Below are 18,762 nucleotides of genomic sequence, written 5' to 3' on the forward strand. Positions count from 1 at the left end.
GTCCGCTTCCAGGGACGTTCCAGGGACCCCTTAGAGGATGGGGGCCCCGGGCAATTGCCCAGTTTGCCCCCCTTCTCCTAACGCCGGCCCTGTCTAACAGAAAAGAAATAAAATGTGGCGGCCATTCCTTTCTTTGACGATTATTTTCTTGAAATGCATCATAATTCACATTCTATTTTTATTTGATTTGCGTTTTTCGGGGTGACCATGGCGGTCCGTCGGTACATACCTCTACATACAGAAAAGAAGCTCCGGGTGAGGCAGGGTTATAACGGATCCGTCTAAACGGAAGCAAATTTGCTGTATTTTTTTATACGGATCAGTCAAAATGGAAACTCAGTTTCTCTTATTTTAAACCGATTCCGCCATAATGGCAGGAACATAGTGTTATTTACACCTCCGTTTTTGTTCTATCTATTGCGCACGCGTGAAAACACGGATGCCGCCTGTGCGCCTTCCGCAATTTGCGGAACGGAACTGTTGGCCCATTATAGAAATGCCTATTCTTGTCCGCAAAATGGACAAGAATAGGACATGACTTATAATTTATGCGGAGCCACGGAACAGCGCAACGGATGCGGACAGCCCGCGGAGTGTGTTTTGCGGACCCATTGAAGTGAATGGGTCGGATGCGGTCGTGTGAATGAGCCCTTATGGGTAGCTGGATTTTTCAAGACCAGATACAACTGTAACGAAACCTCAGCAGTGAGAAGGGTTAGGTGGTCTGTATAGGCTTTCTCTCTCTGGATAGAAATAAGAATCTTTTAATGCGTCCATTCACTGACAGCAAGCAGAGGTAAAATGTATCATTGTGGAGACCTCAGAGGATTGTCTAGACTGGATACAACTGTAACGAACCCTCAGCAGTGAGAAGGGTTAGGTCTGTATACGTTTTCACCCTCTGGATAGAAATAATCTTTCCATGTACCCATTCACTGACAGCAAGCAGAGATCTTGAAAGCAGTGACATTGAGTGTCCCATCCAGTCTCTGGCTGTGGGCGTCAGGGACTGGGGTTGGGGATTTCACATCAGTCATGGGAAAGTCCAGGACAATGAAAGTGAAAGCAATCACCTCGTCAGGGGGCGGAGGGGACGGGCGGGCGAGACGGGCGGAGAGCGGGCGGGCGAGACGGGCGGAGAGCGGGCGGCGGAGACACGCAGAGACAGTCGGTGCGCTGCACGCTGCCAGACGGAGCCTCTGACCATGTGGAGTCCGGGACCATCGTCCTTCCTCCTCCTCCTGATTCTGGAGCTGAGTCCACGGCCAGGTACGTCCTCCACTCACACTGGAACCCACACATGTAGCAGAGCCGAGCGTGTTTCCTCGCGTACGCTACCTCACTGCAGATATACGGAAGACTGCGTATTGTGATAGCAAAACTCAGCTCTGCTACATCTACACAGTAACATAGTTTATAAGGCTGAAAAAAGACGTCTGTCCATCCAGTTTGGCCTGTTATCCTGCAAAACAGTTCTCACAAACCCGTTCTATTCTGCACCTGACAAACCCAGCACTGCTACATCTCACAAACCCTTTCTATGCTGCACCTGACAAACTCAGCTCTGCTACATCTCACAAACCTGTTCTATGCTGCACCTGACAAACTCAGCTCTGCTACATCTCACAAACCCTTTCTATGCTGCACCTGACAAACTCAGCTCTGCTACATCTCACAAACCCTTTCTATGCTGCACCTGACAAACGCAGCCCCGCTATATCTCACAAACAAACCCTGGTCTGCTTCATGTTTGCAACTGATTTTGGAGGCGAGCACCACGGAGACGCTGTAACTGTCCAGCCAGTTGTGGCTTGCTATAAAGAGTTAATGCTGTTACAGAGGAGTGGTGTCGGTGCAGTGTTGTTTGGTTCACTGCTGCATCTCATAAACAAACCCTGGTCTGCTGAATCTGACAAACTCAGCACTGCTACATCTCACAAATACATCCTGCTTTGCTGCATATGTGCCTTTATATATTAATGTTGTCCCTGTTCTGTTACTTGCTGCTTATTATGGAGGCACTGTATGGCGGTATTATGTAGGCACTGTATGGCGGTATTATGGAGGCACTGTATGGCAGTATTATACAGGCACTGTATGGCAGTATTATATAGGCACTGTACGGCAGTATTATATAGGCACTGTATGGCAGTATTATGTAGGCACTGTATGGCGGTATTATGTAGGCACTGTATAGTAGTATGCAGGCACTGTATGGCGGTATTATATAGGCACTGTATGGCGGTATTATATAGGCACTGTATGGCGGTATTATGTAGGCACTGTATGGCGGTATTATGTAGGCACTGTATAGTAGTATGCAGGCACTGTATGGCGGTATTATATAGGCACTGTATGGTAGTATGCAGGCACTGTATGGAAGTATGCAGGCACTGTATGGCGGTATTATGTAGGCACTGTATGGTAGTATGCAGGCACTGTATGGCAGTATTATCTAGACGCTGTGTGGCAGTATTATATAGGCACTGTATGGCGGTATTATATAGGCACTGTATGGCGGTATTATATAGGCACTGTATGGCGGTATTATGTAGGCACTGTATGGCGGTATTATGTAGGCACTGTATAGTAGTATGCAGGCACTGTATGGCGGTATTATATAGGCACTGTATGGTAGTATGCAGGCACTGTATGGAAGTATGCAGGCACTGTATGGCGGTATTATGTAGGCACTGTATGGTAGTATGCAGGCACTGTATGGCAGTATTATCTAGACGCTGTGTGGCAGTATTATATAGGCACTGTATGGCGGTATTATATAGGCACTGTATGGCAGTATTATATAGCCACTGTATGGCGGTATTATGTAGGCACTGTATGGCGGTATTATGTAGGCACTGTATGGCGGTATTATATAGGCACCGTATGGTAGTATGCAGGCACTGTATGGTGGTATTATGTAGGCACTGTATGGAAGTATGCAGGCACTGTATGGTGGTATTATGTAGGCACTGTATGGTAGTATGCAGGCACTGTATGGCGGTATTATGTAGGCACTGTATGGAAGTATGCAGGCACTGAATGGCGGTAGTATGTAGGCACTGTATGGCGGTAGTATGCAGGCACTGTATGGCGGTATTATGTAGGCACTGTATGGCGGTAGTATGCAGGCACTGTATGGCGGTAGTATGCAGGCACTGTATGGCAGTAGTATGCAGGCACTGTATGGCGGTATTATGTAGGCTCTATGGTACTGATATGTGGTTGTAGTTTATACAGTTGGGGGAGGGCGGCCCTTTGTTGTCCATCCTATTGGGGGTCACATTGCGCCCCCTGCGGACGGTGAGGGACCCGGATACCGAGAGGTGAGGCTTCCTGGTACGTGTGGTCTCCTGAGGAATGCGCTCTACAAGCCGTGGCCTGCTCCTGTGTATTCAGCGAGGTGGAGCTCTGATGGGAGTTGTATTACCTGCCGCACACAGATCTCAGCCACATACATGTTATATGTCTGACACACTCCCTGAAATCCTCTGTGCTGCTGAGGACCCTGCTCTGTCCCCTCACCCCATCCTGACAATTCCCCTGTCACAAAGGGCTCAGTCCTAACATCACACGGTGGAGGGCTCAGTGCCCGGCACAAGATCACCACCCTCCGCTACTGACATCCTCTGTGCTGCTCGGTGCAGTCAGGGACAGCGATAACCTGGGGTTTCCCTGTTCCTATACAGTGTTAAAGCCATTCTGGGGTTATTAGTGGAGCGCCCCTTTAAAGGAAGCGTATGGGACGCATTCCAGAGGAGCCGCCGCTCGTCCTCTGTATCCTGGCTGCTACTCTGTCTGCCAGCAACTGATGACGCTGCGCCCCGAGCGCTCCTGATTGGCTGCGCTGGCTCCTCAGAATGTAGCCCTGATCCCTGCTTTAGGCCTCATGCACTCGACCGTATGTATTCTGTGGTCCGCAAAACACGCAGATGACGTCCTTGTACATTCCGTATTTTACTGAACAGCCGGCCCCTAATAGAACAGTCCTTAGTGCGGACAATAATAGGACATGTTCTGTCGTTTGTGGAACGGACATACGGAAACAGAAAGCACACAGTGTAAATTAAGTTCTTTTTGCGGACCCGCAAAAATGAATGGTTCCGCCTATGGGCCGCCTGAGATACACCGCCCTGTCAGATCAGACCGTACCGCACATGACAGCCTGAGATACACCGCCCTGTCAGATCGGACCGTACCGCACATGACAGCCTGAGATACACCGCCCTGTCAGATCGGACGGTACCGCAACATCCTGAGATACACCGCCCTGTCAGATCGGACCGTACCGCAACAGCCTGAGATACAGCGCCCTGTCAGATCAGACCGTACCGCACATGACAGCCTGAGATACACCGCCCTGTCAGATCGGACGGTACCGCAACATCCTGAGATACACCGCCCTGTCAGATCGGACGGTACCGCAACAGCCTGAGATACACCGCCCTGTCAGATCAGACCGTTCCGCACATGACAGCCTGAGATACAGCGCCCTGTCAGATCAGACGGTACCACACATGACAGCCTGAGATACACCGCCCTGTCAGATCGGACTGTACCGCAACAGCCTGAGATACAGCGCCCTGTCAGATCGGACGGTACCGCAACAGCCTGAGATACACCGCCCTGTCAGATCGGACGGTACCGCACATGACAGCCTGAGATACACTGCCCTGTCAGATCGGACCGTACCGCAACAGCCTGAGATACACCGCCCTGTCAGATCGGACGGTACCGCACATGACAGCCTGAGATACACCGCCCTGTCAGATCAGACGTACCGCACATGACAGCCTGAGATACACCGCCCTGTCAGATCAGACGGTACCGCACATGACAGCCTGAGATACACTGCCCTGTCAGATCAGACCGTACCGCACATGACAGCCTGAGATACAGCGCCCTGTCAGATCAGACGGTACCGCACATGACAGCCTGAGATACACTGCCCTGTCAGATCGGACGGTACCGCACATGACAGCCTGAGATACACCGCCCTGTCAGATCGGACGGTACCGCACATGACAGCCTGAGATACAGAGCCCTGTCCGATCGGACCATACCGCGACAGCCTGAGATACAGCGCCCTGTCAGATCGGACCGTACCGCACATGACAGCCTGAGATACAGCGCCCTGTCAGATCGGACCGTACCGCAACAGCCTGAGATACACCGCCCTGTCAGATCGGACGGTACCGCACATGACAGCCTGAGATACACCGCCCTGTCAGATCAGACGTACCGCACATGACAGCCTGAGATACACCGCCCTGTCAGATCAGACGGTACCGCACATGACAGCCTGAGATACAGCGCCCTGTCAGATCAGACGGTACCGCACATGACAGCCTGAGATACAGCGCCCTGTCAGATCAGACGGTACCGCACATGACAGCCTGAGATACACTGCCCTGTCAGATCGGACGGTACCGCACATGACAGCCTGAGATACACCGCCCTGTCAGATCGGACCATACCGCGACAGCCTGAGATACAGCGCCCTGTCAGATCGGACCGTACCGCACATGACAGCCTGAGATACACTGCCCTGTCAGATCGGACCGTACCGCAACAGCCTGAGATACACCGCCCTGTCAGATCGGACGGTACCGCACATGACAGCCTGAGATACACCGCCCTGTCAGATCGGACCGTACCGCACATGACAGCCTGAGATACACTGCCCTGTCAGATCAGACGGTACCGCAACAGCCTGAGATACACCGCCCTGTCAGATCAGACGGTACCGCACATGACAGCCTGAGATACACCGCCCTGTCAGATCGGACGGTACCGCACATGACAGCCTGAGATACAGCGCCCTGTCAGATCAGACCGTACCGCACATGACAGCCTGAGATACAGCGCCCTGTCAGATCAGACGGTACCGCACATGACAGCCTGAGATACAGCGCCCTGTCAGATCGGACGGTACCGCACATGACAGCCTGAGATACACCGCCCTGTCAGATCGGACGGTACCGCACATGACAACCTGAGATACAGCGCCCTGTCAGATCAGACGGTACCACACATGACAGATCGGACGGTACCACACATGACAGCCTGAGATACACCGCCCTGTCAGATCGGACGGTACCGCACATGACAGCCTGAGATACACTGCCCTGTCAGATCGGACGGTACCGCACATGACAGCCTGAGATACACCGCCCTGTCAGATCGGACAGAGCTCCTCTGGGCCATACCATTAGGATTCATATCCAGAGTTACAGACACTAATGAGATGTTCACCGTCCTCTGTCGCCATAACACCCCAGGAAGAGCAATGGTGCCTGCTGATTGTTCTATACCCTCAGAGCACTCTGATGGCACGGTGGAGAGCTCTCTGATGGCACTATAGAGAGCACTCTGATGGTACTATGCAGAGCACTCTCTTTGCACTATGGAGAGCACTATGATGGCACTATGGAGAGCACTCTCATGGCTCCATAAATAGCACACTGATGGAACTACAGAGACAACTCTGATGGCACCATAGAGAGCACTCTGATGGCACTATGGAGAGCACTCTGATGGAACCATAGAGAGTATTCTAATGGCATTACAGAGACAACTCTGATGGCACAATGGAGAGCACTCTGATGGCGCCATGGAGATCACTCAGATGGCACTATGGAGAGCACTATGATGGCACTATGGAGAGCACTCTCATGGCTCCATAAAGAGCACACTGATGGAACTACGGAGACAACTCTGATGGCACCATAGAGAGTACTCTGATGGCACTATGGAGAGCACTCTCATTGCACTATGGAGGGCACTATGGAGAGCACTCTGATGGCACTTTGGAGAGCACTCTGATGGCACTATGGAGAGCACTCTGATGGAACCATAGAGAGTACTCTAATGGCATTACAGAGACAACTCTGATGGCACAATGGAGAGCACTCTGATGGCGTCATGGAGAACACTCAGATGGCACTATGGAGAGCACTCTGATGGCACTATGGAGAGCACTTTACAGATCTACCATTAGAAGTGCCCAACTATCATTTGTTTTTAACTCACCCAACTTTTTAGAGGGTACAGTGCCCAGGTCCACTCACCAGAGAGAACATTTGTATCTACCATAGATAATACATGTATGGACAATGTCAGCCCTGCACAGACAAGAACATTCTCAGCTTCCGGAGTTCCAAAATTTTGGGAGGTCGTGATGCTCACTGTTGTACCCTCTGCCAACTCATTACTCCTGGGTGGCACGATGATGGTGCATTGAGTAGCCTGACAGCAATGGTGACCAGTGTCTGAATCACACAACTATCAGCATGGAGTCTGTAGGTTCAGCTCACGCTTGTGTGGATGTTTGTTCTCTGTTTTCCTAAAACATCTGGTGGAGCTTCTCCTTTAACTTCACTCGTGACCCATTGCTGTCCAACTTGAAACATTCCAGCTGAGATGCCTTCTGCTCACTGAGATACAGTAAAGCAGAAAACGGGGGATAGAAACCGAGAAGCAGAGAATCTGGAATGTGAGACAAGAAGCACAGGCTTCCAGATGTCCTTTATTAAGTGGGGTACCACTGGGGAATGTTTCTACTCCAGGCCAATCATGTAATGTATAATGGAACATTTGTTTGCCTGGACCATTTGTAACAGGAAGGAAATGTCAAAGTTCTTTGTTTTGGACAATCCCTGCTTGTTAGATGTGTCTCTCGAACATTAGCAGAGACCCTCAGCCATTGTCTGTAATCTGTGGAGAAACCTGGCAGTAAGTGCTCAGTTTCCCAGCAGTGCCCCCACAGGGGAAATGAAGCATTACACCGTGCCTATTCACAGCAATGGGTCGTTTGTGTAATATAGGACAGGACAGGTCCTCCAGAGTGAGAGACGCTCCCTGTCCTACCACTCCACATTACGTACAAGAGATGAGGATCCTGAAGAGAGGACCCCCTCTATGAACCCCCAAATCCCTAGCAGACTATATACAAATGTGTTTTCTAAACTGGGGTACAGGTGAGATTGGGTGGAAGTGAGATGTGGACATTTTTCTTTTGAAAAATTTTCAAGGATCGGAAGAAAGTTTCTATCAAAAGAAGCACCACTCCTGTCCAGCTCCAATGAGTTTGAACTGCAATACCAGATACAACCTGTGAACAAGAGGGGCGCTTTTTTCTCTCCCTATGGACAAGCACTTCTAGGCAAATCTGTTGGTCTTGTCTCCAGAGGACCCATCTTTATGGCAAGCAAATAGGGGAGCATAAACCGGGGCACACAAAATTAAAGGACAACTCCACCACAGTCGCTGCGTATTATACACATGATCAGAATTCTAGGGGGGGGGGGGGGGGGGGGGGGGGGTTCACAATTTTTTTTACTTCCCCGTTTTTCCAGGGGTCATAATAGTTCTACCAACTATTCAACTTCCTGTCTGGGTGACTACCCTTTGAGTACATGTACTGAAGCCAACAGGTTTGAGTGCATCTCAGACCAGAAAAAGTTTTAATAAACCATGAAATTATTTGTTAGAAGGGGTGGAAGAGGTTTGGGAAAGTGACCCCCAGATTACCACCATCTACAAAAAGTGGCTTTACGTAATTGGGAATTTCCGAGGCTGATACAACATTCCGCAGGTGGTAATACAAGATTATTACGCTACTTATGGCTTAATTATTAACACTCTGTAGGTGATAACAGAAGATCAGACCTTTGCTACATTTCTTTTGCCTTCAACAACTCATGAGTCAGAAGAATGTGCAACAGAGGCGCGGTGCGCACTGGGGTCCCTTTAAGAGAAAATAAGTGTTTTGTGACGCCAGTTGCAATGAAGCAACAACGGGACAGAGTCCCTTTAAGAAATGGTGTTGGTACCCAGGAATGCCAGAGTGGTGTAGGGTGGCCTAAATGTCCCTTAATGTTTTGTGCATATGTCACGGTGCTCCTACCTGGATACGCTGGCACTCCAGGCGTTGGCTCTGAAGCAGACAAAGGGGGTAGTTGAATTGTGGGATGAAGAATAAATTTGAGTCCAGACTTTGTATATAGTTAAACAGCAGCTTTACTTTGCATAAATATTTCTCCAAACAGACTCAGACTTTATCTTGGTTCCCAGTAGGGGCTAGCATGAACTGTGGCAGGCAAACTCCTCTCTGCTATGTCTGTTGCTACAGGCTGGCTGTATAACTTAGCTTTATCTGGGTACTGCAACTTCTCTCTTGTAGTCTGACTCTAAACTGTCCAGGGAACTTTACTCCTGGCTTCTGAGGCTCCACGCTTTTGCCTCCATGTCCGGCTGAGCTGAAGGTGCTCCAGCTGGCCTAGACAGGGCTCGTTCAACAGGGACGTGCTCCTGCTGCTTTTCCCTAGCAGGGGGTACTCTCCACACTCACTGACTTCTAGCTAGAAACTCCACCCTTCCTGCAGCAAGCGGGAACTGCCCACCACAAAAAAGCTCCATTCTCTGTGAGATAGCTCTGCCACCTGGTGGTAAACCAGGCATATTACAATTGTACAGAAACAGTTGCAAAATAGGAGATGCACATTATGCAGGACCTTAAAATAAATACATAGAATGACATTTGGTTAACCATAGGAGATAGTAGTGAGGCGCAAAGGTGGTAATGCCACTCTGGGGCATTACAAATGTGTCTTTCAGAACTTCTCCCATGATCATCCTTAAAGGGACTTTCCTAAACACAAGGGAACTGTATTATAAAAGGGATCTGCATTTTGCAAACATGTTTACATTACTGAAGGAGGTGTCACCTTCACCATCGTGCTAATCAAACCTTTCAAAGGCTTACTGGTGTGAAAGCACACTTTCCCTGTCCTACCTGTGCACGTCACAGTTCCACTGGTACATACCTGAAAAGTTCTCGTGGTGCACACCATCACAGAACCACGGGTGCAAGCCTTCAAAGTCCTACATGTCCATACTGCGACAGTTCTAGTATCACAAACTTTCCCAATTCTACCAGTGCACACCTTCACAAGTCCCACAGGTGCCTACCTTAAGGGGATGGGATGGCTACACGTTCATGCTTCCTAAGGAAGTTTTGGAGAAGAAATAGTAGTTGTCCTTAATAGTTTCTTTCCTTTCATGATGCATCAAGAATCCTTAACGTGTGCCCGTGCCCAAATAGACCTGCTGGAAGCCACCTTCACAGTCCTACTTGGGCGCACCTCTTCCAACAGCTACACAGTCCAACCAGTGCTCACTTTCCCAGGTCACTTTGCGTTCTCAGGTCCACTGATACCTTAACCATTCTACCAGTGCACACTATCATGGTTCCACTGGTTCACACATTCACAGTCCAACTGAAGCAAATATTTAAAGGCCTAGTGGTCAAAAATTCTGATTCGATTATTTATACATTTTACCTTCTACTGTCCGGGATAGTAGATGTAGATGTGGTAAGAATGTATAATGTAGGACTCTCTGTCTTGTACGTTACATGAAAACCAGCTGTGTACGAATGGATATCTGTTTTGGCTATGTTCCCTTGTCAAATCCCAAGGCTTCTTGGAAAGTTGGATCTTGACTCATGAGGAGACACTTACAATAGGTGGCGCTGATGTGATGGTTATCTTTCTTGGGAGATACCTCTTTGTATATAGATTGACTTCGTTATCCTGATTGATTGTCTATTGTCTCTTCTCAGGTGACTTCCAGGGAGCCAGCCAGTTCAAAGTTTGTCCGGAATGCAAAAAGTTACTTCGGGAAAAAGATGTGAAACCGGCGTTCTATAAGACTCTGGTTAGAATAGCGATTTATACAGACTGCCCAAACAACATCATCAGGTAAGAGAGACATCTAGTCTTCTATGTCCCTCCTCCTATAGTAAAACTGCACCGTGATGTGAAAATCCACCCTTGCATATATCATTAGAGTGAGTGGAGCTCCATTTTCCTACAGAGCTCAAAATCACCTGCGTTATGATTGCCTGCAGCCTTAACATTAACCCGTAGGTAAAGCAAAATGGACTCAAAACCTTTTGGGACCTCTACTGCCCTTTTTCCATAGCACTGGTGCTAATCTTTGTACCTAAAGGAGCGCTGCTACTCAAGACCCCTACACTCCTGTTTTCTAAATTCCATCAAAATTAAGATCACCTCTTGTCTATACTTTCTTTATGGCGAGGATCATCTCTGCCTAGGTCTCCATCATGGTAAAGGAGCACCCCTTGTCTATGCCTCCATTATTGTGAGATGAAACTCTTGTGTACAACCTGTCATGGTTAGAACTTCTTGTCTATGCTCTATCATGGTTAAGAGAATTACTTGTCTGTGTCTTGTCATGATTAGGAGAACTTCTTGTCTATGCCCTGTCATGGCGAGGAGAACTTCTTGTCTATGCTCTATCCTGGTTAGGAGAGATTCTTATCTATGACCCCATCATGGAGAGCAGTGCCTCTTTTATATGACTCCATCATGGTGAGCAGCACCTCCATATGACTCATGGTTAGAAGAACCCCTTGACATCATGGTTAGAAGTCCCTCTGGTCTACATACATGTTTGTTTATTGGTTTTCTCATCCTTTGTTCTCACTCTTATCACTTTTTGTTTATTTTCTACACATTTTCAGATTTCAGCTGCCAAAAGGAGGAATCTTCTGTGGCGAGAAAACTGAATCATGGGTGAACAACGTCACCAAGTGCATTAAACAGGGTGAGATTCTCCATCTACTTACTATGAGCAATAATACACTGAATTTAAATGATGAAATCATTACTACTAGTCATCAATTTTTTTTCTGGCCGTAAGGAAGTTCTGAAAAGGAGGATATAATTGCATAATCTTATCTGAATTACTATCTATATTGTGGCCATGTCTAATAATCTTGGTCTCTTCTTTGCAGATAGAGATTCTTGCCTACAGCAGTCTGAGAGTCAGAAAGAGTTTTCCAAAGGCTCCAACGAGAAACCACCTATAACCATGCTTGAAACTACAACATCTACAGCCAGGTCCACACAGACCTGGAAAGGAGGAACATCGAAACCTTCAGAAGAGATTTACACCACACAGAAAATCTTAGAGACCACAATAGGTCTCTCCATCACTACCCTGGAGTCAGAACAGAAAAACAACTTACTGCAAGGTATGGAAAATGGTTGTAGACCATGGGATAGCCTGGTGGATTCCAAAATGTGACTGGTGACATCACCACACACTAATTAATGAAGTGGCTGAATATTAGAAGTTATCAGTAGAGTATGAAGTGAGTTTTTTTTTCTTGGGGGCATAAGATGGTCTGTGGGTTTCTTTAAGTCCTCAGGAATTGATCAACAATTATATGATGTTTGGTATCTAAACTTGTCTCCATCTAATGCTCTACCTTTCTATCTCCTCTCACTCAGGTAATGAACCTTCAACCGATCAGCCCAATGAGAAGAGCAAAATGAAACAAATGACGATAGCCATTGTCTCATTACTTTTAATTGTCCTGGTAATGACGTCTGTTGGAGTGTATGTTTGGTGCCGAAAAGTGAGGTTCTCTGAATGTAGGAGATCTTGCCAAGAAAGAACTGTGATGTATCAACCAGCACCTTTAGAGGACAAAATTTAGAGCCAGGATCATGACGTCTAGATGGTGAAATCACTAAAGGCACCTTGTTTTCGAGTAGATTAGCCTACAAATTGCTGATTGGTTCCAGAATGGCTTGCCTTACTTCCTCTTACTCATAGATGGTTATTATTTTCCTTTTTGCAATTCTATTCATAGGAAAGTTAGGACTGAGTCACCTGGGAGGAGCTATAAACACAAATTCTTGATCATCATTTTCTACTGTGAGGTTTCTACAGTAGCCATAAGATCAGCTCTGTCAGTGCAGAAGCTCTCTCTACCTCTAACACAGCAGGAAGTCTCAGCACAATCTCAAGAAAACCAACCATGAACTGAAGTAGTAACCACCGCCTCCAACACTCAACCAGCTTAGAAATACCATCAGCAAACACTTCTATACTCAGAAAGGCCAGTTATAGTTCTGATTGACAGGACTTCAGATTTTCATCTAGGGGATGCAGACACAGAAAATCTATCATTATATTTGCTGCCTACAACTCCTTTCAAGGCTTGCTGTAGCTCTTAGAGTTGACCCAAATAAGGTGATTGATAGCCCTGTAATAAAGGGCTCATTCATGGACAGCTGTGACGATACCTGGACATCTGTCAATTTCAGGATCAAAGTTCAGAATAAGGAAGCTGATGACGGTTTCCACCCAGTCTCATTTTATCAGTATAGACATGAAGGAGTAAAACATTGTTCTCACCACTGAGTGTCCTGTGAGTGTCCTGCGGTGTCTGAACTGACTCAACTTCTCTTTTTTCTTCAGAGGGAATTTTTTGGTATCATAGGACCGGTCTTGTGGGACTATAATGATGTCACCATTGTCATTGTGAAACAGAAACTTCTCTAAAAAAAAAAAAAAAAAAACATTTCACCATCTAAAGGTCTACCGCGATGAATTTGAGGACCCGATTTAGGGGCCTTGCACACAACCGTATGCCTTCCGAGACATACGGTTAGTGAGCGGGCCATATGTCCGGGAGCGGCATTGAGTGCAAGGGCCATTGTTCCGGTATACATTAAGCATTTTTTGTGGTTTTGACGACTTACTTTCTAGTTCATTCTCCTGCAGATTATTCTCCATCGAAACCATCATCAAGTTGCTGTTGATGGATCTGTTATTCTGAAGTTTATAATGGTGCCCTGTTAGACACTGGCTGTGCTTCTTACATCTCATTAGCACCTTAATAACCCCAATGGTCCCGATCATTAAAAGGGTTTTCCGAGATTTAGATATTGATGGCCTATCCTCAGGTTAGGTCATCAGTGTCTGATCGGTGGGGTCCGGCTCCTCAGCTTTTTGTAGAGATCATAGTACCCTGGTCAGAGCTGCTGTAACCATAGGGCAAATGGTGCACATGCAGTGGGCCCCGTTGGGCCTGTAGACGCAAAGACATTTTTCAATTTGGAGCAAGAGACCATCTGCTGCATGTCCCGTTACTGCTCCAGGGGATTGGGCCTAAACCAGAGTGGTAGGGAACAGCTGGCAGGTCTAAGGGGTGGGGGCTTCACTGCTCTTCATTCAGGATCTGCATTTGCTGCTTTTATCCGGCTGCAGGACTTGAGCCGTGGATTTACAGATGCAAAAATGCCAGGTTAGAGAGCAGTGGACGGTTTAAAGGGTTGACACTGCACAGGGAACATGGCAACTGATGGAGGATCCCATCCATTCAACTTTTAGAACATGTCCCATTCTAGAACTATAATTATACGTTTTGGTGGAGAGTCTTGACCAAAGGGTCAGAAAGGAACACATTACTCCGTCCACGAAGGAAAGCGCATGATTTGAACCCCTTATTTTTGGAAATGTTTGTATATGTCTTCTGTTTTAAGAAGGAAATTTATGATGCCATAGGACAGTGTGTAAATGTCGTGTTCTTGTTTTTTTTTACATCAAAGTCAATAAAACTGTTTATTGAAAGCCATAATGTGCCACGATTGGAGTCGTAGTGTCAAAGTAGATGGAAAGCCACAAGCTGGAGAATTCTGACCTAAAGAAATCAAAAAGATGAGCCCTCAAAGAACTAGACGTGGAATTGTGGGTAAAACTAATTTGCATTGTGCAACAAAAGATCTATAGGAGGAAGTTTAGGGTTGTTGTGCCTTCTTCTGGATCAACACTGCAGGGGAATAGGGTGAACTTGATGGAGTCCTTGAAAAGTGGGTATGACCCCAAGTATTGAGCCTCATTTCCACTGACAAGTGGGGATTGTAAACTGTTGATTCTTCTGTCTTCTGGAGAAAACCTACCAAGCTGGTCTGGCTGGAGGACATTGCTTTAAGCTGAGTCTGAGGCTATGGTGCTCAGGCTAGGTTCAGAAATAGAGGATATCCACAGCCTGTATTGGCTAGAGCCTATCAGCATTCTCTAACGATTAATCAGGACACCTTGCTTGAACCTAAGATGAATAGCTCTGGAGAGGAACAAATGCGTATCATCACAACTTATTATGACGCACATGAAAATGTGCGTGAGATTCTCTTGCGGCATTGGGGCATCTTGAAGTCCGACCCTCACGTGAGACATCTCGTATCGCCATGGCCGTAACCTGAGAGATAGGCTGGTCCACAGCTTTCAGCAATCTCCAAAGGCAAACACTTGGTTAAGTACTAGTTTAGGCTCCATTCACACGTCCGCAATTTTGCGGAATGGGTGCGGACCCATAAATTTTTAATGGGGCCGGAATGTGCTGTCTGCATCAGCATTTGCAGATCCGCACTTCCGTCCTGCAAAAAAATAGAACATGTCCTATTCTTGTCCGCAATTGTGGACAAGAAAAGGCATTTTCTATGAAAGTGCCGGCGATGTGCGGTCCGCAAAATGCGGAACTCGCACATTGCCGTAGTCCATGCTTTGCGGATTCGCAAAACACATACAGACGTGTGAATGGACTCTCAATGGGTACTTTCAGATGTGGCAATTGTGTAGCCTCTAATGCCATAGGTTTTGGAAACAGTTTCATCAGTACTGTGACGCGGCGGAGCTTCACAGTCAGATTGTTTATCAATTGCAGAACCAGGGGAGTTGTCTATTTGGCCACAAGTGTGGGAAACAATATGGGGGCAAGACCTTCCGCAAGTTTCGTAGGAGTATTGGCGAACATCTTAATGATATACGGAAAGGCTCGGACACTCCTATCGCACGTCATGTGGCTAGTATGCATGAAAAAGATACAGGCGCGGTCAAATTCCAAGGCATTGAAGTGGTAGGAAGGTCTCCTAGGGGGAGGTGATTTTGACAAGAGAAGAGACCACCACAAAAGTTGATGGAGTTTCTGCGGCAAGTGGTCTGCAATTGAAGGCGCAATAGCGCGCCATGGGCTGCGGGAGTTTAGTGTTATGAGCCTGCAGTAGTCACAGTTGATGGTGTGCCACATTGTAGCAACTAAATAGACACCAGGCTAATAGCGCTATAGCTCACCGTTTGTTACAATGTACATGGCACGTGATCATCAACTGTGATAAGGTGACTGTTCTAACTGGGATTAGTTTCAGTATAAGGGTCCATTCAGACGTCCGTGGAATGGGTCCGCATCTGTTCCACAATATCCGGAACGGGCAGGCACCCATTCATTCTTAATGGGGCAGGAATGGGTGTGAAGAGCACACTATGCGCTCTCCGCATCCGCATTTCCAGAGCGCGCCCCCGAACTTCCGGTCCGCGGCTCCGGAAAAAATTAAAACATGTCCCATTCTTGACAAGAATAGGCAGTTCTATGGGGGGTGCCGGCCGGGTGTATTGCGGATCCGCAATGCACTACGGACGTGTGAATGGACCCTAACGGGGTGCTTGCTGAGGGTTCAGGTGAGTGGTGATATACACCAGTGACATTGTGTACCTCCTGTGAAACCCCAGTGTTGAGTGGAATTTGTAACACACACCCTTTGATTTATTAAGGGTTAATCCTTCCTGTTTTCCGTTGTACTTTTAATTGGATATTTCATAAAGATTTTGTATTTTATTCTCAACGTTCCTTTCTGGCAGTGATAGGTGGATCTGACCCTCCCTCTCCTTACTAGTCATCCCCAAAGCTGTTACAGTACCACCTAGTGTAAGGACTTCATCAACCCCCTACTCTAGATACTTACCATGAGTCAGTGGTAGGGAAGATAGATATTCAGTATGAAGTCAGTGGTACCAGTACATCATTTTCTGTAGTCCATGATCTGTCAGTCAACAGAGTAGTTCCAAGGACAGAGATAAAGTGGTCCATTGTGGTTAGTGGTACAGTCATCCTCCAGCACATCAGTTCCTAAAGATAAAGAGTGATTTTTTTGTTCAATGCCAGGTGGTCAGTGGGGCAGTCACCCTCCAGTCCCTGGAGATCATTGACCATCCAACCAGCATATAGTCCTTGATCATTGATGGTACAATTGGTGTCTGTTGATCAGTGATTTTGCTGATGTCCTGCACCAGATGGTCACTCATATACTTGGCATCCATTTCTTACTGGTCAGTAGTACAGCTTTATGTTGGTCACTGAAGTCAGTGTCAGTGGTCGTCAGTGGTACACTCAGAAGACTGATTAGTGGTTTAATGGCCTACCTTTATGGCAAAATGGAGCTCAGTCCCCAGTGGTCTAGTGGCCTGCATATATGTATGGTCTGAATCCTGGCAGTCTAAATATCTTTTGTGATTTGTTGCCTCACCCCCACTGTTCATGTCCTCGGTGATGTAACCTAACTTCTGGTGGTCCAGTAGACTAAATATCTCATGTGACATACGACCTGATGTCATTGTGATGCCATAGTCAGAATATTCTTGGTGCTGTAACCTAACCCCCGGTGGTCCAATGATCTGAATATCTCCGGTGATGTTTTCTGATCTTTGGTTGTCTAGTTGACTGAATCTCCCACATGATATATGACCTGATCTCTGGTGGTCCGGTGGTGAATAACCAAGGCAATGTATTCTGATCACAGTTGGTTCAGTGCTCTAGTTATCCCAGCTCATGTCTTCTCAGGCCTGGTGGTCTAGAAGTCTGAATTATGTTTTCTAATGTCTAGAGGTCCTTGTAGTATAAATATCCAAGGCAATGTTTGGTTTGAATATCTTAGATGATGTGGTTTGATATCTGGTGGTCCAGTGGTTTGAAAAACTTAGACGATGTGATTTGATCTCTGATGATCCAGTGATCTGAATATCTTAGATGATGTGATTTGATCCCTGGTGGACCAGTGGTCTGAATATCTCAGTTGATGTTATTTGATCCCTGGTGGACCAGTGGTTTGAATATCTCAGTTGATGTGATTTGATCCATGGTGGACCAGTGGTTTGAATATCTCAGTTGATGTAATTTGATCCGTGGTGGAACAGTGGTTTTAATATCTTAGATGATCTGATTTGATCTCTGATGGTCCAGTAGTATAAATATCACAATAGATATAGATTAAAATTAATAATAAAAGGATTATTAATATAGGAATATTCAGTTAAGACTAAAAGAGGAACGATGCCATCACTAACTGATAAAAAGTAAAATCTAAATGTGTAAGGAGACGTCTGTACCAGTAAAGTGTTTGTTTCTACACCTTTTAATCTAAAATTTCACAATATTTCTAACATCATCACGAAAGATATACCAAATTTATGTTGGGGTAAAATCCTGGCACCTGGTGTTCAGTGTGTTGAGGGCCACGTTACCCGGTAGCATTTTGTCTCAGTTTGTACGAGGGAATGAATACATCAGATATGCGGGTAACACAAAAGGGATTCCATGAGTGCAGCCTACTGAGAAGGGGACAACAGGAGAAAAAGTCATCACCTGATGATAGGCCTTACACGAGGAACTCCTGGACACCTCTCATAGGGCATACCCTCTGGTGCACAACTAGAAAACTGCAGAGAAGGGATTCAGAATATCTATCAGGGGATCGGCCAACAGAAACCCAATTTAAACCATCCTTGTCTGGAGCATCTTGACTTTTTTTTTTTTTAAGGGCACCAGGGAGATATGAGCAGTCTTGTGGTCAGTAGGATGGAAAGGGTTAACAAACCCTTGGAGGATGCAACTGGACCAGGGAGCTTTTCAGCCAAGAGGCTTTCTGGATCCTCAGTCTGGGCACTAGAATCCTGGAAGTCCTCAATTTTAGGGCTCATGCACACGATCGTATGTATTTTGCGGTCCGAATAAAATGGATGACATCCGTGTGGTGTCCATGTTACATCCGGGTTTTTTTTCATATCCGTTGTAACAATGCCTGTCCTTGTCCACAAAACGGACCTTCTAAT

General features: G+C 46.8%; 1 protein-coding gene across 1 annotated transcript; it reads left to right on the forward strand.

The window, feature by feature from the left end:
* Positions 1–1,118: 1,118 nt before the first annotated feature.
* Positions 1,119–14,455, forward strand: LOC122922748. Its single transcript, XM_044273458.1, has 5 exons — positions 1,119–1,269; positions 10,625–10,763; positions 11,549–11,631; positions 11,822–12,061; positions 12,321–14,455. Exons 1-5 carry the CDS (start codon positions 1,206–1,208, stop codon positions 12,527–12,529), a joined length of 735 nt encoding a protein of 244 aa, XP_044129393.1. The 5' UTR covers positions 1,119–1,205; the 3' UTR covers positions 12,530–14,455.
* The last annotated feature ends 4,307 nt before the right edge of the window (positions 14,456–18,762 follow it).

This window comes from Bufo gargarizans, unplaced genomic scaffold, assembly GCF_014858855.1.
Source record: "Bufo gargarizans isolate SCDJY-AF-19 unplaced genomic scaffold, ASM1485885v1 fragScaff_scaffold_689_pilon:::fragment_2:::debris, whole genome shotgun sequence".
Lineage (NCBI taxonomy): Eukaryota > Metazoa > Chordata > Amphibia > Anura > Bufonidae > Bufo > Bufo gargarizans.